This window comes from Mytilus edulis, chromosome 12, assembly GCF_963676685.1.
Source record: "Mytilus edulis chromosome 12, xbMytEdul2.2, whole genome shotgun sequence".
Taxonomy (NCBI): Eukaryota; Metazoa; Mollusca; class Bivalvia; order Mytilida; family Mytilidae; genus Mytilus; species Mytilus edulis.
Window position 1 is genome coordinate 33,905,782 of NC_092355.1, and position 26,916 is coordinate 33,932,697.

The 26,916-nt window shown below is 32.4% G+C and overlaps 1 protein-coding gene across 1 annotated transcript; it reads right to left on the bottom strand.

The window, feature by feature from the left end:
* Positions 1–204: 204 nt before the first annotated feature.
* Positions 205–21,048, bottom strand: LOC139498310 (uncharacterized). The gene is made up of 10 exons (XM_071286677.1): positions 20,895–21,048; positions 19,276–19,412; positions 18,658–18,790; positions 17,707–17,814; positions 11,068–11,204; positions 10,544–10,676; positions 5,329–5,408; positions 2,464–2,557; positions 1,352–1,568; positions 205–332 (listed from the first exon to the last, which is right to left on the bottom strand). Exons 1-10 carry the CDS (start codon positions 20,953–20,955, stop codon positions 323–325), a joined length of 1,110 nt encoding a protein of 369 aa, XP_071142778.1. The 5' UTR covers positions 20,956–21,048; the 3' UTR covers positions 205–322.
* Positions 21,049–26,916: the final 5,868 nt, after the last annotated feature.

Here is a 26,916-nt window from a genome sequence, read left to right on the forward strand (position 1 = left end):
ATTTTGATACACTCAATTGCAACTTATCAGTTACGAATACATATTGTTTTTAAAGTATATCTGTTTTCAAGACATGCAAACAAATGACTAAATTTCAGTAAGCATATGCTGTAAAGTAAAACAAAAAAGTTTATGAACAGTCTTCCTTAAACTGGCTACCAATATGTAGATGAAAACACGTATTCAAAAACAATAAACACAGTATTAAAGACTTTTTAGTTTTCAGTTTTATTTTACGTGACGAAAGCCATTTTTTGAAATTATGTATTTAAACATTTGCTAAAGTGCTTCGTTCAGTTATATGCCTTTGTTGCTGTCCTGTTTAAACCAACCTGAAACAGAAAGCGTACACATGTTTTATCATTCTGCTTTTGACACATTGTAGTTATACATGTATTCACATAGATTCGGTTCTGTGATATCGTATCAAAAATAGACAAATAAGAGAACTAGTTGCACAAATGTTTGAATTCCGTAGTCCAGCAACTGAACAAGTGATTACCATTCCTAAGTAGTGCAGCCAAACACTATTTTGCACTATTGACACATAGGTAACTAACTCGGTCGTCAGAGAAATGAATAATCAAATGTGTATACAATACAAACATGTTGGTAATACAAAACCTAGACATATATTTGTCATATGCAATATTCTCAATCAGTGTTGAAAAACGAAAAAAATTGAAAAACATCTTTACATCACTCGTTTAAATCTACAGTTTTCACAAAATCAGTGAATTTATAAAAATAAAAGTAAAACAATACATATCCTACTTTACGTTAATGTTAACATCATAAATAAAGGACACAAAACCATGTATTAATAGCGAATACCAACACTTAATCATTGTTAATCGCAAATTCAATAAAACACAATATTCAGTACACTCTTTTAGAAAATGTCTAACTAAAAATATGTTTGCAGTAAAAACGACTTTCAAATATTCAATAGTGAAGTACGCATATATACATTGTACTCAAACATACTATCTACTCCAAATGAATCAGTTTCGTCAAAAGCAATCATTAGTATTTCGTAATAACATCAATAATGCAGATGTGTACATATTCAGCTATTACTTGTGATCAATCAACAAATTAACTACATATTATCTTTAAACCTAGCAAACGCATTATGAGTTGAAGTGTACAAACCCAAACAACAAATACAATAAACAAGGTACTATCCAAATACGAGAATGTTTTCTTTTCAACAACATAATTGTCGAGTTGTGCGTGTGTAATTATATTTCAATCTTTTAGCAATGCATCACAGATTGTAATGTCTAATGTCTTAATCTCAACGCTCGAACTTTTAAATGTCGGTTTCATTATACTTCATTATACTTACAGTTTTTCACAAATGTATCTATAACTATTCCAGCATCTATCATCATTCCATTCAAAATCTAGTTTTTTGTGTATATTAATGCAATGCTCATTTCCACCTTGGTTATTCGGTTCTTTTACAAGTCGGGTATGCCATCCAGTCACAATAACATTACTTTGACTGGTCGCCCAGACCCAACTTCCTTCATGTTTACTATCTGTTCCGCCAAGCCAGAAAGCTATAAAGACGTAGAAGGGTGGACATTTAACAGCACAGTGTCAGAATTTTATAAGACTTTGCAGACCAATAGCGTAAAACTTGGTAAAGTTAAGTTAAAAGATATATATTAAATCTTCCCGTTATAACTGCAGATTTTAAAATTTAAAGATGTGTATTATGTCAGTTATTTAACATGCGGATAGACGTTATTTTCTCTATCTAGATTTAACAGCAGTTAGAAGTAAAAAAAAGTTGAAGCGCTTCTTTCGATTGTCTTGTGTTGTTTCTTATTTAATCTGTTGTACACAATAAGAAGGTATAACAAAAATTAAATGTTTTGTACATTGGATAAAGCATATGGTTCGCCCTTGTAAAGAAGACTTGGTATTTTTGTCCATCTGATGAGTTAAGCCTTTTTCAACTGATTTTTATAGTTCGTTCTTATGTTGTACTGTTATACCACTGTCCCAGGTTAGGGGGGGGGGGGGGGTCCTGCTAACATTTTTAACCCCGCCACATTATTTATATATGAGCCTGTCCCAAGTCAGGAGCCTGTAATTCAGTGGTGGTCGTTTGTTTATGTGTTACATATTTGTTTTACGTTCATGTTTTTACATAAATAAGGCCGTTAGTTTTCTCGTTTGAATTGTTTTACATTGTCTTATCGGGGCCTTTTATAGCTCACTATGCGGTATGGGCTTTGCTCATTGTTGAAGGTCGTACGGTAACCTATAGTTGTTAATGTCTGTGTCATTTTGGTCTTTTGTGGATAGTTGTTTCATTGGCAATCATACCATATCTTCTTTTTATATTAGATCCTGTTGACGATGTTTCCCTTACATCTAAATTTCTTTGAACTTTACAATTAAATGGCAATTTATCAAAACACCCCTTCTTTTATTGAATGTACCTACTTTCTGCATATTTAGATGCCTGTTTCCTTAAGAAATCTCTTTCCCCATATGACACTACTTCTGCAAGCATACTATTTTTCGTTATGCATTTACTCTGTAATGTAAATGAAATACTATCAATATATACTTAGCTGGATTTGGCAAAACTTTTAGGAATTTTGGTCCTCTATGCTCTTCAACTTCGTACTTTATTTGGCCTTTTTATCTTTTTTGAATTCGAGCGTCACTGGCGAGTTTTTTGTAGACGAAACATGCGTCTGGCGTATATACAAAATTTAGTTCTGATATATATGATGAGTTTATTAATAACTACATCAGTTGTATAAGGTCTTGTGTTTTCTTTCTGTTTTAAATTTTTTCACTTCTTCTTTATTCATTTTGTCTAGTTCGACAAAATGCAAAATGCTCAAGTTTGAACAATCAATCAAACCTTTAAAATATTGAAAACAACACGTTATTAATTTCTTGCGTCCGAAGCGCTTTTCTGGATTTACCTTCATCAGGAACGCTCAAAGCCAAACATTTGAAATCCGAAGATGTATAAGTACCGAAACCGTTGAAGAGCTGTATGTCAAAAAATACCTAAAATAATAGCCAAATTCATCTAAAGCCAACTTTGCCTGAGGGAGTTGAAACCTTAGTTTCTTAATAATTTATAAATTTATAAACGGACAATTTTAGTAAAGTTTGTTAAATCATGTCAGTACCGAAATACTGACTACCGAGCTGATGATACCCTCGGGGACTGATAGTCCACCAGCAGAGGTATCGACCCAGTGATGTAAAATATTGAAAACAACACGTTATTAATTTCTTGCGTCCGAAGCATAGCTGAAATTTGTATATACTAGTATGTATTCTCAGCATAGCATACACGACCTTATTTAAATGAACTTCTATGTCAAAAAAATGTTCTTGGTAAATTTTTGAAAACATGCTCGCGTATATATGTCATGTCTATTATATACAGAGTTTCTAGTTTGGAAAAAATCCTTAAGGGATGGTATATTAAACGCAAAATCCTGTCATAACTCATATAAGTTTTATAATGAAGGTCAAATTAAAAAAAAACTTATGCAGCCCGATTGCTCCATTTTGCAAACCTATCGAATTTACTATTTTAAAATTTGATGTAGGCCTACAGATGCAATACATATGAGACAATTGATTTTATAAGCACCAATCAATTAATTAGACTAGTAGACTTTAGAATTAGTGGTAGACTTTGGTTCAGGGAGATAATCAGTTATGTGTTTGTTAAAGTCAAGTTTCATCAATGTTTTTTAAGCATTTACCTGAAACAGATTGGAAATAATCTATGTAACCTTGAAGCTTAGAATATATTTATGAAAATGGTTGACACAAACGTACTGATGATTTTAAGAGTTATTTCCCTTAACCTAGGTATACCTCCTTAACAAGAGAAGATATTCATCAAACTATGAAACGCAATTGTCTTTTTTGTTATATCGTCAATAACTTACTGTAAATTAAACAATTACATATAGCTACTTTGTGAATAGGCAAAACCTTTATTTAAAATAACAAGACAGCAAGGGGATGATAAAGATACCATTAGTCGAATGATTACCATAACAAAATGAGTCAATATAACTACAGGGAATGATGGGAAAGGAGTGCTTGCAATGTTATTCTGTTTCACAAAAACAGTGTTCCTATACTATACGTTATCACTAAACTATAATTCAAAATATTGCTTATATAGCTTATCAAAATCCAATGTGAACTATATGTCCGAGGGTGATATGAATTTAGAACATAAGGGTGCACATCACCATATTCACAGAAAAACAATATATTTCAGGTGTTGAAATTAAAGTGTTGAAGGCAACCATCCGGGATATATGGTGTACATTCAGTTAAAATTACAGTCGAAGTTAATAAATCAATATTTACAGTATCGGTTCAATTCATGCAAATTCGAATCTTTTATTGACTGGAAGATAAATCAAGTGATTCCAGTATACATGCATTCATTTCGTATTGATCAACATTTGCCGTATGAAAACAAATTAATATAATATAATGAAGAAAAAAAACGAATAAAAAAACAAAAATATATAATATCATTAGTAACTCTGCTTCATTACTAGCATTATTCGTGTACTTTGTGCTAAGGATTAAGCTTTTGGAAATAATCGCAAATCTTATTCTTTTGAAAAAACATTGAGAATACATACTAGTATCGACATACGGTTAACTTATATAATCATATAACGATAAATTATCCTATTATACAAATGAACAATAATGATTTAAATTTGCTGAAAATTTTAAGAACTGTCTACTTTGACATCGACATTTGTATATACAAATTTCAGCTATTTGACTCATAATATGTTTTTCAAGTGGAAGAATACTATCATCATCTCTCAAGTCATTGTAGTGTATATGTCGAAGATTTGTTATTAATGTTTACCTTTCAGATTCAAAACGTGAATAACATATATTTCTTTATTAAGAAAATTTGTAAATTTGTAAATTTGTAAATTTAAAAATTGAAGATTGTGTTTTTGAAAAATTAAACAAAACGAATGCAAGTGATCATCTCTGTTATAGCACGAAGTGTTTTAAAGTAATTATTCGTAATTATAATTAAGTTTAAAATTAAGACAAAAACTACTTTCTCTTAACACAAGGGCTTCACAAGTTTTGCTGACTGTTGAAAACACAATGGACTATTATGTTTGAGTTTGAATCACTAAATAAAAATTAAAGTGTAAATTGAAGATAATTCTGAAATGTTTAACACAGTGGAAATTTCTTGCTATTTTTATGCTGACATAAGGGAAATAAATCATGTTATATTTTGTTTTATCAATTTTAAAGACGGCATTAACGTACCTTTGCGTCATTCCAGGTTGCCGTTGTCTGACTAAAGAAGTAACAGCTGGATCCATATGATTTCCACCCTAATGGACAAACTACAATTCAGATAAAACGATAAATTTTGCCTGTGAATGACAATCAAATTTAAATATTCGCTGTATGAAGTTATTTTGCGTCTAATAAACACTGGAAACACACAACAACACAGAATAATTTGATAATATCAGAATAAGACGATGGGCATGATTGGCAAATGTACAACTCTTCACTATATACTAAATGATGAAAAAGTAAGAAACGTCAACAATGATCAAAACCCATACCACATAGTAAGCTATAAAAGGCTTCGAAATGACAAATGTTTACCTATTCAAACAAGGCCACCTTAATTTATAGTTGATAATTACACTTTCGTCTGGTTTCAAAATTAAAAAGGTATGTCGAGTTCTACGACTTGCAACAAAGACGTGTCAATGTCATTGAAATATAGAATGTAATTTAAAACTATAAAATGCGTATATTATGTATTTTTAATAACTGCGTCATTTGAACAGTTTAGTAAAAGAAAGGGTCTATTTCAAATCAAGTAAGTTTCGCAACTTGTTCATCATTCAACTAACCAGAAAAGGACTGATGATCAGTATTTACGTACTGACTGATATGGTCTTCTTCGCAATATCAGTTGAGTGTTAACTGGTCTTTCGTTTATGTCATATCAGCAAAGTTTAGATAAATTAAGCTAATAAATATGATTATAATTACAATGTAAGTATTGTTTTTTTCCAAATTCAGTTTAGATAATTCAAAGAATACAAACACATAAGGACTCTGTCATAAGCGTAACTCTAGATCTTTTGTAGATATAATTGCAAGTATATCAAATTATTTCTCCAAATACATATGAGAAAAAGTCAACGGAGGATAAAATACCAAAGTTATGGTATACATTAGATAGTAACTAAACATTACGACAAAAATAACTTAAATAACCAAAGTTTCGTGAAGAAACATAAAGTTCTTGAGAGATCACAAATGATCTGACATCGACATCCAATTACCATATGTGACAAAATACTCAAAAGATATGACAACTTTGGATAACCATTTTCGATGTTTTAGACTTGGATGTACACAAAAATATTCTGTTTATCTCGATCAGTTGACCAACTAACGAACGGACTGAGAGTGAAATTTTCTAGTAAAAGCTGTTCAAAGTTTTAATTTTGGACCATCCTTATGTAAATGGTTTGAGACTCTCTATTCAGAAGATAACAGCTGTGTAATGAATATTTGAAACTTATCAAATTTCTTCAATCTTGAGAGAGGCAGTAGACAGGGAAATACCCTCTCCACATACTTATTATTGATGTTGAATTAGTATACCTAACACTTAAATCTACATCTGACATCCATGGTTTTCTCATACTGTGAACAGCATATAATCTTCATTGATCATAGTCAAATTTTAAACTTTTAGGAATAGATTTCTTATTAGATTAACAAGCTATGTTAGATATAAATTTAACAAAGAAAATCAGGAAATTGTCATCATTAATTAATGCTTGAGAACTTCGAAAAAATTCAGTACTCCATAAAATTACTGTTATCAAGATTATGGCATTACCAAAGATAATTCCTTTGATTTCAGCTTTATCAAATCTATTCCAGATTTAAAGAGTAAGGTACCAATACACTGATCTTTTATTTTATGGAGGGAGGTTTAAATATGGTGCATTTGTCATTTTTAAGTGCATATCCAAAATGCAGCTGTGTTAGAAGATTTGTTTTATTCTTTGAATTCAGATGGATCATTGCAGACACTTTTACTGCTTTATATTGGTATTGCCTGATATTTGTTTATTTTTGTTTTTGTGCCCTTCCCTTTTTTAATAATTTTAACTTGTGAATTAATTTGTATTAGTCATCTTTTTATTGTTGGAGGAGGGGTTAATACAATTTGAATAATTTAAAAATATTGTTGTAGAATGAAAAATTGAACAGAGGGTAGGAAAAAAAAGAAATTAAACTACTATTAACTAATAATATTTGTTTTGATTCCTTAACATATGAATCCTTTTCACACTTCAAAGTTATGTTTTGTAACTTCAAAGAACACACACACACACACACACACACACACATCTTAGTTACAAATAAAACAAAATAAACATATATATATATATATCAATTGTTTTGTAAACAATTGCTAGTGGCAGTCTAAATGATTGATTGATGGATGGGTTGGTTGGTTGGTTAGTTAGTTAGTTAGTTAGTTAGTTAGTTAGTTATTAGTTAGTTGATTGGTTGGTTGATTGGTTGGTTGGTATGCCAAAAAAACACAGTGGACCTAGACTGTAGGGAACATGCTAAAAAAAAAGATTATCCCTGATCCTCTATTAAACACATGGACCAGACACCTACATGAGTGATTAGTGGGTTGGTTCGTTGCTTGGTTGGTCGGTTGGTTGGTTGGTCGATTTATTGATTGATTGATTGATTGATTAATTGCATGGCACTTTCTCTGTGCGACGCAACTAACTTAAATAACGCCTATATTCTGACCGAACGTGACTGTGTACTTATTCATCCCGCACAGCCAAACGGACGCCTGAGATGTCCTCATTAATATTAATCCTAGCATCATTCGTATATAAATTTTCTCTAGTTTCTATGTTACCTCGGACTTCCATTTTTCATCTATTTGTTGTGTATGCGTTTCGTTTGAATTTGTAGGAAAACGGAGTAAATTTTATCTTGGAGGTTCCATTTTCCTGATTTGGATTTGGAATGTTTTATTCTAAATTTAGGTCCGCGCGCGAGATGGTGTTGTGAAGTCACGTGACCCTCAAATATATATGTCTGGAGAATATTAATTTCTTTTCAGGGGAGACCTTTGAACAGAGCACATGTGTATTGATCGGAGAAACACGATGTCTATTGGTTTTATGATTTACCGGTCATTGATGACGGATCATGCATGGATGCATCTTACGTGCACATGTTTGCGAGAGCACAGATTTGTATTTTAATACATTTTTAGAAATTTTATTTTGGGAATTCAGTAATATTTACGAATTTGGGAGCAATTTCTGTGTCATTGATTTTTTTTTTCTCAATCGAGCAGACCGCGGCTTACGGGAACATTTGTTCTTGATTCATTATATATTTTACAGGTAAACTATTGCGGTTCAATGCATTCACACAAACATAATGCTGTTATTATGGTATTTTAAAAAATCCTTCATCGATTGAATTTCAGAAAACACATGAATTGGAGCAGATTTTTGCAGGGGATGAATTTCTATTTAAAAAGTTTGTTTGTAAGAAGGATTGCATTTTTACAGTAAAATGTAACAGGATTGAACTTCAATGCAAAATGGGATTCCTCAAAAAAGAACGAACAAAATAAAGGGGGAGGAAGGGTGGACGATGGGGACCTTGGATGATAAAATACGATAAGATGCATGTATACATCATGGTAGCTGCAAAGTTTGAGGCTATAATGAGTTAATTTTGTTCATTTTACCGATTCAGTGGCATGGAACCCCTAAAACAATGACGCGTACCAAATCGACAAAAACTTTGCAGTTATATCATGTCGCGAGTAACTTTTTTGTCAAATTTTATTTATGCGGCGTACGGTTCAAGTGTTACAAAAACATAAAGACAAATGTATTTGGTAAATGCAGATAACTTCTATAAGATCTCACTGGATCGCTTCCATCCAAATAAGCCAAAAATTTATGAAGATTTAAAGAACAATTTGTAAAAAGAATTTTGTCGATATCTTTTTTTGTTACGAAGGAGATGCAAGCTCATGATAGACAGTGAAAAGGGAGATAACTCTTACAAAGAAACTTGTTTGGCTTAGCAGGGTGAAATTTTAAAGCGCAAAAACTGTACGATACAATATAAAAAATATCTAAGCGACATATTGAGAAACAAAAATTTCAAAATTAGGCGAGGAAAAAATAATAATGAGAATCAGAACAAATACAATAGGTCTTACCACAGAAAAGTGGAAAGACCTAAAAATAATTATTGCCACAAGTACTAAAAGCAAGCTGCATCCATCTAATCTTTTGACAAGAAGACCTTCAATGCCATACACACCAAATTATCAAAAACTGTAGATTGAATATTTTCAAGATAAATTATGCTAGGGTTCCTGTTTCATTAATGTGTAAAATGTCAAAGATGGTTTAAGAAAATCATCGTTTTATCGTACGATAATCGTTGATCAATGTTACGCAAGTTTTCTTGATCGTCCTCTTTCCAGATGAAATTTCAAAGCAGAAGGTATCATAATGCCAGTTTTACGGCCCTTAAATTTAAAAAAAAACTAAATAATCTTCTACGGATATTTATAAGACATTATCTCTTGGACAGCATTTTAAATATTTATTTCGAAGCCTTTTATAGCTTACTTTATGGTATGGGTTTTACACATTGTTTGTGCAAGGTCGAACGATAACATATAGCTGCTTATATCTACCTCAATTGGTCTATTGCGGATATTTGTATCATTGATATAAATACCCGCATCTTTTTATTTGGATATTTATGTTGATATATTAGTTTGTTTGATAGTTTAATGTTCGAGTCCTTGCTTATGTGATACAGATAACGTTTATCGGCGTTTTGGAGCATTTCTATAATAGAATTTTATGACGTGTTTACACTAGATTAAGTCTTAGGAATATGATTTATTTATTAGTCACCTCGGTATGCGGCTTAACAGACGCAATATATATACAGGTATTATTATATTATGGGATTCATATATTTTAATCCTATTTAGGATAAATTTCTATATTGATCTGGCAAAACTATGTTGATAGGCTGCTTCAAAAAAAATCTCTATTTAGCTCGTACAATGTAGTAAAAACAAATAACAGTTATTTGAAAAAAAAATCTGTGATTAAAATTCTTATTTGTCCAACCCTTACTCAATAGGAATCTCTTTAAATACTACCAACCCAAATGTTGAGAAGATTAAGAAAATCAATGTTGCTATTTTCTGATTATGTGGAACTCATCTATAAACGATGGAAAAAAAAGAATAGTTACAGATAAATTTTATTTCATTTTCCTTGAATCTAATTATAAATAAAATGAACCAGGAATATCTCATTCGCGTATCTCAACGTGCTAATTAAAGAAAGATCACCATCTCATTATATAGTAATTGGTGTAGAGGAAAGGGAAATATATACAAACAACCTCTTACCTGTATAAACAGAGATCCTCCATGGACCACCACATGTCTGACGTTTATTGCCTGAGCATGGCGTTTTACAATCACTTTCTTTTCTTTTTCTGTATTTTCGTAAAACATTCCCACAAAAGCATTGGTATCCATACTATAAAATTATAATTCTTTTTGTTATACGTATCACCTTTTTATCAACATAATCTAATCAAATACAAGGTAATGCAAGGTATTTGCCTGTCTCATAGTAATAAAGTATATAGTTCTATGTCCTTCTTATGGTTAAAATACGATAACAAATAAAAGTCTAAGGAATAAAAACTACGACTCTGAAAACGTTTTGTTTTGGTACTTAGTTGTAAGAAACGCTACTCAGGCTTAAGATTGATATTACCCCCTGGGACATAATTTTTGAAAAATGTACCATATTTATTAGAAACAAGGGTTGACTAAAATAATGTTTCGATGAAGAGAGAAAGTACTTTAATCAATCTTATTTTATATATTCATGAACACAAACTCCTTACCTATCATTGACTTACCTCAACACCTGCAAACTTGAATCCTTTTTTACCACAAAAATATTGGCATTTTTGAACTGTCATACCTTTGTCTTGCAGTTTTGCTTTAGATAATATTCTACTGCTATCATCCCGATAACAACCAATATATCCTAATTCTTTAAAAAAAATGGAAAAAAAACTATAAATTGAATATTTTCAAGATAAATTATGCTAGGTTTCCTGTTTCATTAAAGTGTAAAATGTCAAAGATGGTTTGGTACTTAGTTGTAAGAAACGCTACTCAGGCTTAATACTACCACTGGGTCGATGCCTCTGCTGGTGGACTATTAGTCCCCGAGGGTATCACCAGCCCAGTAGCCAGTACTTCGGTACTGGCATGAAAATACGGATTTTTTTGTGTAATTAAAATTTGCTGTTACAAAATATTAAAAATTATTATAAATTAAGGAATGTATCTCCCTCGTGCAAAGCTCTGATTCCTTTCACGAATTTGGCTATACTTTTTGGACCTTTTGGATTATAGCTCTTCATCTTTTATATAAGCTTTGGATTTCAAACATTTTGGCCACGAGCATCACTGAAGAGACATGTATTGTCGAAATGCGCATCTGGTGCAACAAAATTGGTACCGTTGATTTTATTACTACCACTGGGTCGATGCCTCTGCTGGTGGACTATTAGTCCCCGAGGGTATCACCAGCCCAGTAGCCAGTACTTCGGTACTGGCATGAAAATACGGATTTTTTTGTGTAATTAAAATTTGCTGTTACAAAATATTAAAAATTATTATAAATTAAGGAATGTATCTCCCTCGTGCAAAGCTCTGATTCCTTTCACGAATTTGGCTATACTTTTTGGACCTTTTGGATTATAGCTCTTCATCTTTTATATAAGCTTTGGATTTCAAACATTTTGGCCACGAGCATCACTGAAGAGACATGTATTGTCGAAATGCGCATCTGGTGCAACAAAATTGGTACCGTTGATTTTATTACTACCACTGGGTCGATGCCTCTGCTGGTGAACTATTAGTCCCCGAGGGTATCACCAGCCCAGTAGCCAGTACTTCGGTACTGGCATGAAAATACGGATTTTTTTGTGTAATTAAAATTTGCTGTTACAAAATATTAAAAAATATTATAAATTAAGGAATGTATCTCCCTCGTGCAAAGCTCTGATTCCTTTCACGAATTTGGCTATACTTTTTGGACCTTTTGGATTATAGCTCTTCATCTTTTATATAAGCTTTGGATTTCAAACATTTTGGCCACGAGCATCACTGAAGAGACATGTATTGTCGAAATGCGCATCTGGTGCAACAAAATTGGTACCGTTGATTTTATTACTACCACTGGGTCGATGCCTCTGCTGGTGGACTATTAGTCCCCGAGGGTATCACCAGCCCAGTAGCCAGTACTTCGGTACTGGCATGAAAATACGGATTTTTTTGTGTAATTAAAATTTGCTGTTACAAAATATTAAAAATTATTATAAATTAAGGAATGTATCTCCCTCGTGCAAAGCTCTGATTCCTTTCACGAATTTGGCTATACTTTTTGGACCTTTTGGATTATAGCTCTTCATCTTTTATATAAGCTTTGGATTTCAAACATTTTGGCCACGAGCATCACTGAAGAGACATGTATTGTCGAAATGCGCATCTGGTGCAACAAAATTGGTACCGTTGATTTTATTACTACCACTGGGTCGATGCCTCTGCTGGTGGACTATTAGTCCCCGAGGGTATCACCAGCCCAGTAGCCAGTACTTCGGTACTGGCATGAAAATACGGATTTTTTTTGTGTAATTAAAATTTGCTGTTACAAAATATTAAAAATTATTATAAATTAAGGAATGTATCTCCCTCGTGCAAAGCTCTGATTCCTTTCACGAATTTGGCTATACTTTTTGGACCTTTTGGATTATAGCTCTTCATCTTTTATATAAGCTTTGGATTTCAAACATTTTGGCCACGAGCATCACTGAAGAGACATGTATTGTCGAAATGCGCATCTGGTGCAACAAAATTGGTACCGTTGATTTTATTACTACCACTGGGTCGATGCCTCTGCTGGTGGACTATTAGTCCCCGAGGGTATCACCAGCCCAGTAGCCAGTACTTCGGTACTGGCATGAAAATACGGATTTTTTTGTGTAATTAAAATTTGCTGTTACAAAATATTAAAAATTATTATAAATTAAGGAATGTATCTCCCTCGTGCAAAGCTCTGATTCCTTTCACGAATTTGGCTATACTTTTTGGACCTTTTGGATTATAGCTCTTCATCTTTTATATAAGCTTTGGATTTCAAACATTTTGGCCACGAGCATCACTGAAGAGACATGTATTGTCGAAATGCGCATCTGGTGCAACAAAATTGGTACCGTTGATTTTATTACTACCACTGGGTCGATGCCTCTGCTGGTGGACTATTAGTCCCCGAGGGTATCACCAGCCCAGTAGCCAGTACTTCGGTACTGGCATGAAAATACGGATTTTTTTGTGTAATTAAAATTTGCTGTTACAAAATATTAAAAATTATTATAAATTAAGGAATGTATCTCCCTCGTGCAGAGCTCTGATTCCTTTCACGAATTTGGCTATACTTTTTGGACCTTTTGGATTATAGCTCTTCATCTTTTATATAAGCTTTGGATTTCAAACATTTTGGCCACGAGCATCACTGAAGAGACATGTATTGTCGAAATGCGCATCTGGTGCAACAAAATTGGTACCGTTGATTTTATTACTACCACTGGGTCGATGCCTCTGCTGGTGGACTATTAGTCCCCGAGGGTATCACCAGCCCAGTAGCCAGTACTTCGGTACTGGCATGAAAATACGGATTTTTTTGTGTAATTAAAATTTGCTGTTACAAAATATTAAAAATTATTATAAATTAAGGAATGTATCTCCCTCGTGCAAAGCTCTGATTCCTTTCACGAATTTGGCTATACTTTTTGGACCTTTTGGATTATAGCTCTTCATCTTTTATATAAGCTTTGGATTTCAAACATTTTGGCCACGAGCATCACTGAAGAGACATGTATTGTCGAAATGCGCATCTGGTGCAACAAAATTGGTACCGTTGATTTTATTACTACCACTGGGTCGATGCCTCTGCTGGTGGACTATTAGTCCCCGAGGGTATCACCAGCCCAGTAGCCAGTACTTCGGTACTGGCATGAAAATACGGATTTTTTTGTGTAATTAAAATTTGCTGTTACAAAATATTAAAAATTATTATAAATTAAGGAATGTATCTCCCTCGTGCAAAGCTCTGATTCCTTTCACGAATTTGGCTATACTTTTTGGACCTTTTGGATTATAGCTCTTCATCTTTTATATAAGCTTTGGATTTCAAACATTTTGGCCACGAGCATCACTGAAGAGACATGTATTGTCGAAATGCGCATCTGGTGCAACAAAATTGGTACCGTTGATTTTATTACTACCACTGGGTCGATGCCTCTGCTGGTGGACTATTAGTCCCCGAGGGTATCACCAGCCCAGTAGCCAGTACTTCGGTACTGGCATGAAAATACGGATTTTTTTGTGTAATTAAAATTTGCTGTTACAAAATATTAAAAATTATTATAAATTAAGGAATGTATCTCCCTCGTGCAAAGCTCTGATTCCTTTCACGAATTTGGCTATACTTTTTGGACCTTTTGGATTATAGCTCTTCATCTTTTATATAAGCTTTGGATTTCAAACATTTTGGCCACGAGCATCACTGAAGAGACATGTATTGTCGAAATGCGCATCTGGTGCAACAAAATTGGTACCGTTGATTTTATTACTACCACTGGGTCGATGCCTCTGCTGGTGGACTATTAGTCCCCGAGGGTATCACCAGCCCAGTAGCCAGTACTTCGGTACTGGCATGAAAATACGGATTTTTTTGTGTAATTAAAATTTGCTGTTACAAAATATTAAAAATTATTATAAATTAAGGAATGTATCTCCCTCGTGCAAAGCTCTGATTCCTTTCACGAATTTGGCTATACTTTTTGGACCTTTTGGATTATAGCTCTTCATCTTTTATATAAGCTTTGGATTTCAAACATTTTGGCCACGAGCATCACTGAAGAGACATGTATTGTCGAAATGCGCATCTGGTGCAACAAAATTGGTACCGTTGATTTTATTACTACCACTGGGTCGATGCCTCTGCTGGTGGACTATTAGTCCCCGAGGGTATCACCAGCCCAGTAGCCAGTACTTCGGTACTGGCATGAAAATACGGATTTTTTTGTGTAATTAAAATTTGCTGTTACAAAATATTAAAAATTATTATAAATTAAGGAATGTATCTCCCTCGTGCAAAGCTCTGATTCCTTTCACGAATTTGGCTATACTTTTTGGACCTTTTGGATTATAGCTCTTCATCTTTTATATAAGCTTTGGATTTCAAACATTTTGGCCACGAGCATCACTGAAGAGACATGTATTGTCGAAATGCGCATCTGGTGCAACAAAATTGGTACCGTTGATTTTATTACTACCACTGGGTCGATGCCTCTGCTGGTGGACTATTAGTCCCCGAGGGTATCACCAGCCCAGTAGCCAGTACTTCGGTACTGGCATGAAAATACGGATTTTTTTGTGTAATTAAAATTTGCTGTTACAAAATATTAAAAATTATTATAAATTAAGGAATGTATCTCCCTCGTGCAAAGCTCTGATTCCTTTCACGAATTTGGCTATACTTTTTGGACCTTTTGGATTATAGCTCTTCATCTTTTATATAAGCTTTGGATTTCAAACATTTTGGCCACGAGCATCACTGAAGAGACATGTATTGTCGAAATGCGCATCTGGTGCAACAAAATTGGTACCGTTGATTTTATTACTACCACTGGGTCGATGCCTCTGCTGGTGGACTATTAGTCCCCGAGGGTATCACCAGCCCAGTAGCCAGTACTTCGGTACTGGCATGAAAATACGGATTTTTTTGTGTAATTAAAATTTGCTGTTACAAAATATTAAAAATTATTATAAATTAAGGAATGTATCTCCCTCGTGCAAAGCTCTGATTCCTTTCACGAATTTGGCTATACTTTTTGGACCTTTTGTATTATAGCTCTTCATCTTTTATATAAGCTTTGGATTTCAAACATTTTGGCCACGAGCATCACTGAAGAGACATGTATTGTCGAAATGCGCATCTGGTGCAACAAAATTGGTACCGTTGATTTTATTACTACCACTGGGTCGATGCCTCTGCTGGTGGACTATTAGTCCCCGAGGGTATCACCAGCCCAGTAGCCAGTACTTCGGTACTGGCATGAAAATACGGATTTTTTTGTGTAATTAAAATTTGCTGTTACAAAATATTAAAAATTATTATAAATTAAGGAATGTATCTCCCTCGTGCAAAGCTCTGATTCCTTTCACGAATTTGGCTATACTTTTTGGACCTTTTGGATTATAGCTCTTCATCTTTTATATAAGCTTTGGATTTCAAACATTTTGGCCACGAGCATCACTGAAGAGACATGTATTGTCGAAATGCGCATCTGGTGCAACAAAATTGGTACCGTTGATTTTATTAAGAAAATCATCGTTTTATTGTACGATAATCGTTGATCAACGTTAGTCAAGTTTCCTTGATCGTCCGCATACCAGATGAAATTTCAAAGCATAAGGTATCATAATGCCAGTTTTGGGACCCTTGAATTTAAAAAATAAAAAAATATCAAAAAATTTACTAGATAATGTTCTTCAGATATTCATTAGACATTATCTCTTGGACAGCAGTATATTTTATTCATTACGAATCCTTTTATAGCTTTATTTATGGTATGGGTTTTACACATTGTTTGTGTAAGGTCGAACGAGAACATATAGCTGCTTACATCTACCGCAATTGGTCTATTGTAGTTTAGTTTAAACATATTTTATTGTTCAAAATGCGTAGCGCATGAGTTAATTATCAGAGTTGTTCGGTCACGAGTTGAATATTTTTCGATATTTGAATTCTTTGATTAGTTATTCTATTTAATATTTTGGCAAAAGGGTTTTTTTTATGAAATTAATGTAGAAAATATAAGGAACTATATGTTTGTCCTACACATTCACAATTTCTTTTGATCCGACGTTATCGACGTCTTGACAACGCCGTTTGTTGTATGACGTCAGAGAGTGAAATAACCACCTTTATTTCACATGTGAAATTATCGGTTTTTATTTAACTGGGAAATCAATGTTATTCATTGCAACCAATGTAATAACATAAAATTATTGTAGCAGGAGTTAGACCAAGACTAATAATAGCTCTCAGTGTTGGTTAATATATGCAAATTCAAAAGAAAAGCAATTGCAATATTCATATAATTAGAGATTACAGCCACGTTATGTAATAAATGCGAAGAATAGAACCATAACCCGAAGGTGTGTTGAAACTCAACTGTTCGGTCTTTTATTAGCCATCAAACTAGATCAGATATTTTGTTTAAATCTTGCAACCTTTCGTTTTAATCAAATACAAATTGAAAGATGCTGCATTAAATACACCACAGTATCCCCTTTGGTCCAATATAATGAAATTGATCCTCAGATGTGAACAAGTTTTTATTTTTCAAATTCAAAAAACCTTTAGCTGAAATATACATAACCTAATGCCCTTTTTTATTTTTATAAACGGTACTTACTGGAACAGACGTTAATGCCATCTCCTGTGTATCCTCTTTTACATCTACATCTTCCTCTTTTGCATATACCATTTTTGTGACATTTCCCCTTACAATTACTTGGTTTGCCTGCATAGACAAACAAAACTTTATTTATCTATAATTAATAGGTTAGTCCATTCAAAGCCACCATATCGAGAAGTTGTTTTTAACTTCTTAGACTAAACATATGTTAAAAGGTTGTCAATATCACGTTTTATTGGTACTGATATTAATTTCGGTACGAATGATTTACATATAACAAAGTATGTAATCCTCTACAGTAATGAACGAACATTAACTGTCCTCAATCCTGTCGGTACTTATATTTTGGCATTGCACAAGGTCATCTTTTTTTCATACTTTTTATGACGTCTCTACACTAAATTAAGTCTTAGGAATATGATTTATTTATTAGTTGTAATTTGCTTTGAGTACAAAATAAAAATAATAAATAAATGCTTGTCTTTTTTACAATATTTTACTCCGTCACCTCGGTATTCGGCTTTACAGACGCAATATATATATACAGGTATTATTATAGTATGGGATGCATATATCTTAACCCTATTTGGGATAAATTTCTATATTGATCTGACAAAACTATGTTGATAGGCTGCTTCAAAAAAAATCTCTATTTAGCTCAGAATAAAAACAATTAACAGTTATTTGAAAACAAATCTGTGATTAAATTTTTTATAAGTCCAACCCTTAGGCATCTTTTTAAATACTACCAATCCAAATGTTGAGAAGATTAAAAAAATCAATGTTACAGATAAATTTTAGTTCATTTTCCTTGAATCAAATTAGAAATAAAATGAACCAGGAATATCTCATTCACGTATCTCAACGTGCTAATTAAGTAAAGATCACTATCTCATTATATAGTACTCGGTGTAGAGGAAAGGGAAATATATACAAACAACCTCTTACTTGTATAAATAGAGATCCTCCATGGACCACCACATGTCTGACGTTTATTGCCTGAGCATGGCATTTTACAATCACTTTCTTTTCTTTTTCTGCATTTTCGTAAAACATTCCCACAAAAGCATTCGTATCCATACTATAAAAATTATTATTCTTTTTATTATAAGTATCACCTTTTTGTTAACATAATCTAATCAAATACAAGGTAATGCAAGGTATTTGCCTATCTAGAGTATTAAAGTATATGTGTCTTATGTCCTTCTTATGGTTTAAATACGATAACAATGAAAAGTCTAAGGAATAAAAACTACGACTCTGAAAACGTTTTGTTTTGGTACTTATTTGTAAGAAAAGCTCCTCAGGCTTAAATAAAGGCAACAGTAGTATACCGCTGTTCAAACTCATAAATCCATGGACAAAAAACAAAATCGGGGTAACAAATTAAAACTGACGGAAATATTGATATTACCCCGGGGACATATTTTTTTTTTTTTAAATGTACCATATTTATTGAAAACTAGGGTTGACTAAAATAAATGTTTCGGTGAAGAGAGAAACTACTTTAATCAACCTTATTTTATATATTCATCAACACAAACTCCTTACCTATCAATAACTTACCTCAACACCTGCAAACTTGAATCCTTTTTTACCACAAAACTGTTGGCATTTTTGAACTGTCATACCTTTGTCTTTCAGTACAGCTTTAGGTAATATTCTAGTTCTGTCATCCTGATAACAACCAATATATCCTGATTCTTTAATAAATGGAAAAAAACAACTATAGATTGAATATTTTCAAGATAAATTATGCTAGGTTTCCTGTTTCATTAATGTCTAAAATGTCAAAGATTGTTTTATTGTACGATAATCGTTGATCAACGTTACACAAGTTTTCTCGATCGTCCGCGTACCAGATGAAATTTCAAAGCAAAAGGTATTATAATGCCAGTTTTGGGGCCCTTGAATTTTAAAATCAAAAGTATTAAAATATTTACTAAATAATGTTCTTCAGATATTTATAGGACATTATCTCTTGGACAGCAGTATATTATATTCATTTCGAAGCCTTTTATAGCTTACTTTATGGTATGGGTTTTACACATTGTGTGTGCAAGGTCGAACGAGAACATATAGCTGCTTACATCTACCTAAATTGGTCTATTGCGGATATTTGTTTCTTTGTTGACACTGAGAAACGTTTTAGTTTTATTCCGACTCTGATGCTTAAAATTCGCTTAGACAACGAACAAAAATGCCCATCAAAATCTAAAAAAATATTTTATCTTTCTGAAACACAAAATGATTTAATTTTTATATCTCTAGTGGATGCCAAGTGAAAAAAAAATCAACTGCGCAGTGAAGTCTGTACTCGGAGTAGTTTTTTGAGGTCGAAACACAGCCATTTTTATCCATTTGTTATAATGAACCTTTAACTCGCAAAAATCATTTAATAAATATAAAAACGAAAGCAATGCGCATGTATTGAATCATATATGCTTTTTTCCTTTGTCTATATGCCATTTTGTTTTAAAAAATAAAAATCTGACACATTCAAAAACAAGACATATATTATTCCATGTAAGCCCTTAAAAAGTTTAAAGTAGTGTGTGTTGATATGTAAAAGATAAAAGAAAATTGATTTCCGAAAAAAAAAGAGAATTGTGAACAATTTAATTATATTTTGAAAAAATATACTGTCAGTAGGAAAAGAAAAATATGAAAAGAAAGTTAGAATTTTGTTTGTAATAGCAACATGATACACTTTTTTGCACAAAACATTATATCCTCTGTAAACTGAGAACTCGACCTTAATGTTTATCATATTTCTCTTAAAAACCCTGCGTAAATTATTTATTATTTTTGCCAACCGTAATATGTATGAAACATATTCTGCTAGTCTGTAACTTGTAACAACAAACCCCAACACTAACCCCTTTTTCCAACGAAAATAAAACTGTAAAACAATCAAATTAAAGAATAAAAACAAATAATAATTAGAATTCAGCAAATATCGATCTATGCAATAGTACATGACCGATGTTCAAAACCTTTTTTTTTAAATAAATTTTGATTTTTAATTAGAATGATCATTGAGTGCAAAGGCACAAATTTTCAAAAGTATTTAATTTTAAAAAAAAAGGAAGTAACTCTAACAAACCTTTCAGATATCTACATACAGATAATATTTACATAACATCTCAACATTCAAAAAAACATTCTCAAAAATTTCAACTTACCAACTACTACCTGTAGGACTGTCACAAGCAACAAAAGGAAAAATCCCAGTCGTGCCTCCATGATTCCGGCTGTTTGAGTCTCATGTGATGCAAAGTTGCTTATATACCCTTAATAAACCCACGTGTGGACACGTACATTGATCAAATATATTGACGTTCGGGTACGTATCTGTCAATCGAAGTCCATTTTATATTGTCTTTCCAATTTGAAAAAAAAGGTTTTAAAAGAATTGTCGAAACAGGTTGTGTTGTTTACGCATAAAATATATTAAAAAAATTGACAATAACGATTTATGATTGTATCAAATTGAAAAAAAAAACAACTTGTATGTATATTTTTTTAATATTTTAACACAATCATCAGTAAATTAAAGGAAGTAACATGAGTTGAAACAGGTTATGGTGATTGTATCTTCTAGTAGGTTATAGGCTATCTATATTAAAATGATACTATTGTCCATCCGTAAATATTAATCTAAACATACATGTCTAATACCTTCTCATATATCTGATTTTATCATTGTTTAATGAACACAACTATCATGCAATTGTTTCCAAATATTGCATCTCCTTGTTTTTGCTACGTAACACATGTTTTAATTGTATTAAATCCAATTATATTTCATCGATGTTATAACTTACACCGATACATGTTGAAATTGGATATTTTATTGCTTCTTTTTTTTCGAAAAATTCTTTTTGGAAGTTACACATGTAAAATAAGGCAAAACGAAAATTGTTGATAGGTTTAAGCTTGAGAATATTGTTTGAAATTGAAATTTTTTTCCATAAACGAAGATTTGTTTTATTCATCTTAATAATCTGTATGAACTGTGTTATATATATTTAAGTGCCAGTCTTTGTAAACGTCAGGCAATTTAGAAGAATTTCAAAACATGACTGGAAATAAAAACCAACCGATTTAACCATCCAATTTGAAGTTACGTTCATCTTGAGGTAGGAATGGTAGGTCTTTCGTTTCTGTGTGTCTGGTAATTCGAGTAATCTCCAGATAACTTTCGGTTAGAATGATAACAAATTACTCAGTTAGCTCCCCACAATTGGTCATTTCTAGTGCATTTCAACCAAATTATATCTTGCATTACCAGAACAGGAAAAGAAAACGAATGTTATATTTGTGCACTATTATACAAATTGTATACATTGTATTATTATTTATTCAATATAAATAAAAAGATGTGGTATGAATGCCAATGATACAACTATCCATCCAAGTCACAATGTGTAAAAAGTAAATAATTATAGGTCAAAGTACTTATTTTTTCTCGTCTTTAATATGTATGCAAAAAAATACCACTAGACGGCATTTACATTTTTGAAATAGAAAACAGTATGTTTTTATGGAAATTAGAAAGCCAAGCTCCAACATTTTACGCTAGAATATATTCATGACTGGGATTTCATTTGGTTGATTTTTTACTGCTGCTGATAATATAGTGACAAAACATTACATCCCTTGAAAACACTGAAAACTGGATCTCGTCAATGTTTAGTCATTTTTCACAAGGACGCTATTGATTATGAATTCACAAGAAATGTTCTGGTAAATAAGAAAAATAATACAAATAAATTGAAATAAACACAAAACCACAATATAATTTCTTTCACAATATACATAATGTACCAAACGATGAGAAAAGCAGGCTATAAAACTTTTATGTAAATTTGGGTTTAAAATTGATATGCAAATAAATTCCTCGCTTATCAACCTAGATGTATTGTTTTACTGGCTGTAACCCTCACTGGAACATGTCAATTATCAGGCGCAGAGAAACTTAGAAAAAATGTCAAAAGAATCGATTAATGTACAGCAAAGATTACCACTTTTGATATTGAGTTACTAATCAAATTCAAACGAACTTATTTTAATTCAAACATTGAATGCAAATAAATCGAAAAGACAGCAAAGTACACGGTAGGTATAGTGTCCGGCTGAAAAGGTTTTTTTCGGGTGAATCGGTACACTTTTTTCGAGTGTAGATCAGGTATTTTCAAGTGATATAACATGCGATCCCAGATTGATTTACTGCTGTTTCGCAAATATTATACATTTTGTAGTTTTATTCGTCACCATTTATCAAATATTCAAAAAAGAAACGATTAATTCTAGACCTTTCGGCTCCTCACAACAATGATGAGCATCACAGCATCAATAATTTAATAAATAAGGAAGACTACTCATTATGGTATATGGTATATCATTTTTTATCAGCAATAACGTTATTAATGCGTCCGATTTTCATTTATTTACGGATGCTTCATCAACAATCGGATACGGAGGTTATTTTAGGAAAAGGTGGTTTCAAGGCATTTGGCCCGACGATTTGATTCAGCCCGATGAGGAGTCTTTCTCAACGCATTCTTTTTCATTGTGATATATGTCTAGTGTGTACATTATTAATAAGAGTCGTTCAAAGTGTAACGTAATAATGAATCTTTTACGCCGTTTAACTTGCTGTGCGGCTAAATTTAATTTTGTTGTACATGCTGTACATGTTCCAGGGAAAGAAAATAACATAGCAGATGCTCTTTCTCGTTACCAGATGAAGCGGCTTCGCCAAATCCATGCACCTGCCCTTCTCATTCCGAAATTCTGTGGAGTTAGATCAATCAGTCGACAGCTTATGGAATAAAAGTATCAATGTGAATACCCGAAATGTTTATTCAACAGGATATAAATGTTTAATTAAATTATGTGGCGATCATATCACTGGATTCAACTCAAGGAGCTTCAATATGTCTAAAGTTTCGGAAGATTTATTGATCTATTGTGTGGCCCATTGTCAATCAGTGTTAAAACTGAAATATTCAACAATCAAATTATATCTCGCTGGAGTCAATTTTGAAAATGTGAACCCCCTTTGTGATAAATTTGGTCATACATACCAACGCTTGCAAAATGTGTTAAATGTAGTTAAAAAATCTGAGAGTAAGCCATTACGACAAAGGTCACCAATAAAGTTTAAAATTTTACTGGAAATAGTAACTTGTTTGCAATGTGGATTTTTCAATCATGATTATATAGATTTATAATTTCAAACAGCGTGTGCTCTGGCATTTTATGGTTTCCTACGATGCAATGAGTTTACATGTAGAACTGTTATTGATCCAGTTTCAAACTTATGCGTTTCTGACATAAATTTGGTTTCAGAATGTGTAGTAACTGTAAATTTAAAAGCTACAAAGACAGATATATTCCGAAAAGGTATCATAATTTCCTTGTTCAAGATAGATGGCGTCGTTTGTCCGTATAAATTGCTATTCCAGCTGATGAGTGTGTCCATAGAAGTTGGATCTTTGAACGTGTAGTTGCATATACATTGTACACAAAGATACTGTTAAATGAAATTGGATATTCTGCATTTATCATTCATTTCAGTTATACATGGTCGAATCGCAGAAAGACCCCTCCTCTAAAGTTTTGACAACTACAATTCTGCATTGACAATAAAATCTTGGTGTACATTTGATACACCCATTTGTACTAACGCCCTCAAGGTGTATATAAAACTAACAAGTATAAATTAATGTCTACAGCAACGGAGATAATACATGCCATTGTACATTTAACACATGGTTAGAAGATGTCGGGAATTATGTCAAATTGATCCATAAGAGCTAGATATTCGATTAGGTTGGAATTAAAATTGCGAAAAAAGAAGACAGATGTCAAATAATAAGTTAAACAGTCCCAATAGTCAGAAAATTAAAATATTACAATATCATGATGAATATAAACAATATAAAAATATTAATACAAACTATATTTTCTCTTAATTCAAAAACGATAAAATCCATATAGCACATGTTTATACTCTATATTATGCGTAAACAAGACCATATAGCCTTAATTTATCGACAAATACCAGATTTTGCTTTATGTTTTGTTTTGTTTTTAATATAAACTGGGAACCTGTCTTCAATCTAAATTATGCATGAACAAAAGAAGAATAACAAACAAAAAGCAGCGTATTTGTTAACGAATGAAATCTTCTGAACGTACAACATTCTTCACAATCAATATTATAATCTAATCAGATTTAGGAGACACACTCCTGTAGAATAACGTTCTGTATGTTAAGTATGAATTCTACAAACTTGCAGTGATAGCATAATAATTGGCTACATTATTAGAAACAGATGTCTGCGATGATTGTTTAAAGGGACATTAATTACTATATTTATCGTTATGAAATTGTTTGCTATTCAAAACTTTTACTAAATTAAAGATAATGAGGAATATTGAGCAATAATTTAAAAAATAATAATAAACACAGTATATCAACGATATAAAGTATTTGATATATCATTTTTTTTTTTTTGTTGTGTACACGAATCTTTAATGCTACAGTGCCCTCGTACGAAAGGTCGTTGGCAATTATCTAGACGTTTTGTACATATTGTGAGAATTGATCTAGAAAAAAAATAGATGTTAAAATCTTTACATAAATTTATATTCACCATTTACATGATGTACTTAGAACCTTATTTTCCCAAAGTCTTTCATTTTTTGACTACTCTGTTTTAAGCACACCGGTCTATACACTTTCGCTTAAACTTTTAATATATTAAAAGATTATAATGTCCCTAAGTGAGTATTATAAATTAACTAAGTGTGATCAGGGGCGTTGTTTATCGAAGCTGTCCTAGGGTCTGTCCTTCGATCTATCTTAGAAATAAGTTTAGTTTATTTTGAGTACCGACTTACTGTATATCGAAGCTATCTTAGCTAATATGTGGCCTAACCACTTTCCTTGGTTTTACAGAAAAGAAAAATGGGACTTAAATAAAAATGTTTTTAGAATGCATCGAATTTCACCTGTAGTAATACATTCTAAGATTAAAAATTTGGAAAACTACCTAGATGGTTCTCTATTTCTTTATGGAAGTACAATATATCAAATATCAGTTTCATAACGGGACATATAAGAAAAACTCCACTTCAGTTCTTATATGACAGAAATAGATTTATCGGAATTCAGAGAACTCTTGCATTTTTATCAAAACTGGGGAGTTCCCTCTGACGTGTTTCTACATTTATAAAAACACTAAATGTAAATACTGCTTAATTCTGATTTTCCGTGTTGTTAAAAACACGCATATAAGTCAAGGGAAATATCAAACATGAAGATTATGAAAAGAACATTATATGAAAATTGTTTAAGTTCAATCCCTTTGTTTGTTTTTACCTTTTAAAGCAAGACAGTCATAGAAATTTGAGATGTTCCTTAATTTTTAGAATAAAACGGTTGACGTGAGGGCATGGCCCTGAGCCAATGGTATAAGTCTACAGACTGCTTGAAAGCAATCGTATCCCAAAAACTGCATTTACCCCTATGTTATATTTTTAGCAATGGCGGGCATGTTGGTTGGCAGGCGGGGTCGTCGGACACATTTTTTAAATTAGATACCTCAAAGATGATTGCAGCCAAGTTTGTTTTAATTTGGCCCAGAGGAGTAGATTTTTGTAAAAGTTAACACACGACGACGACAGATCTAAATGATGAGAAAAGCTCACTTGACCTTCACCTTTCAGGTCAAGTGAGCTAAAAATTAACTCTTTGATTAGATTCACAAGAACAAGTTGTTCTTAAATTAAATGCAATCAATATTGAACTCTACGCCAGGTCGACTGTTGACCTCAATTTACTTGAGAATGCAGACGCATAGTTTATTGCGTCGACAACAAACATGCTTGAGAGGTGAATCAATTTGAAATAAAATCTAATAAGAAATAGTTCCGGTATGACAAGCACAAATTTATAGGAAAGAAATGCTGTAACAGAAAGGAAATTTTATGAGAAATGACCTTGCAATAATTTATTGAAACCGAGATACAACTTTTCCAAAACATTGCATAGAAGAAATACATTCAATATTGTAACGTGACCGAGTGGAGGAAAGACACCAACACAGACGGACGACATAACCATACTATGGCACGACAATACGACAATATATCCTATGTAATTCCCATGAACTTAATAATATAATATCTATT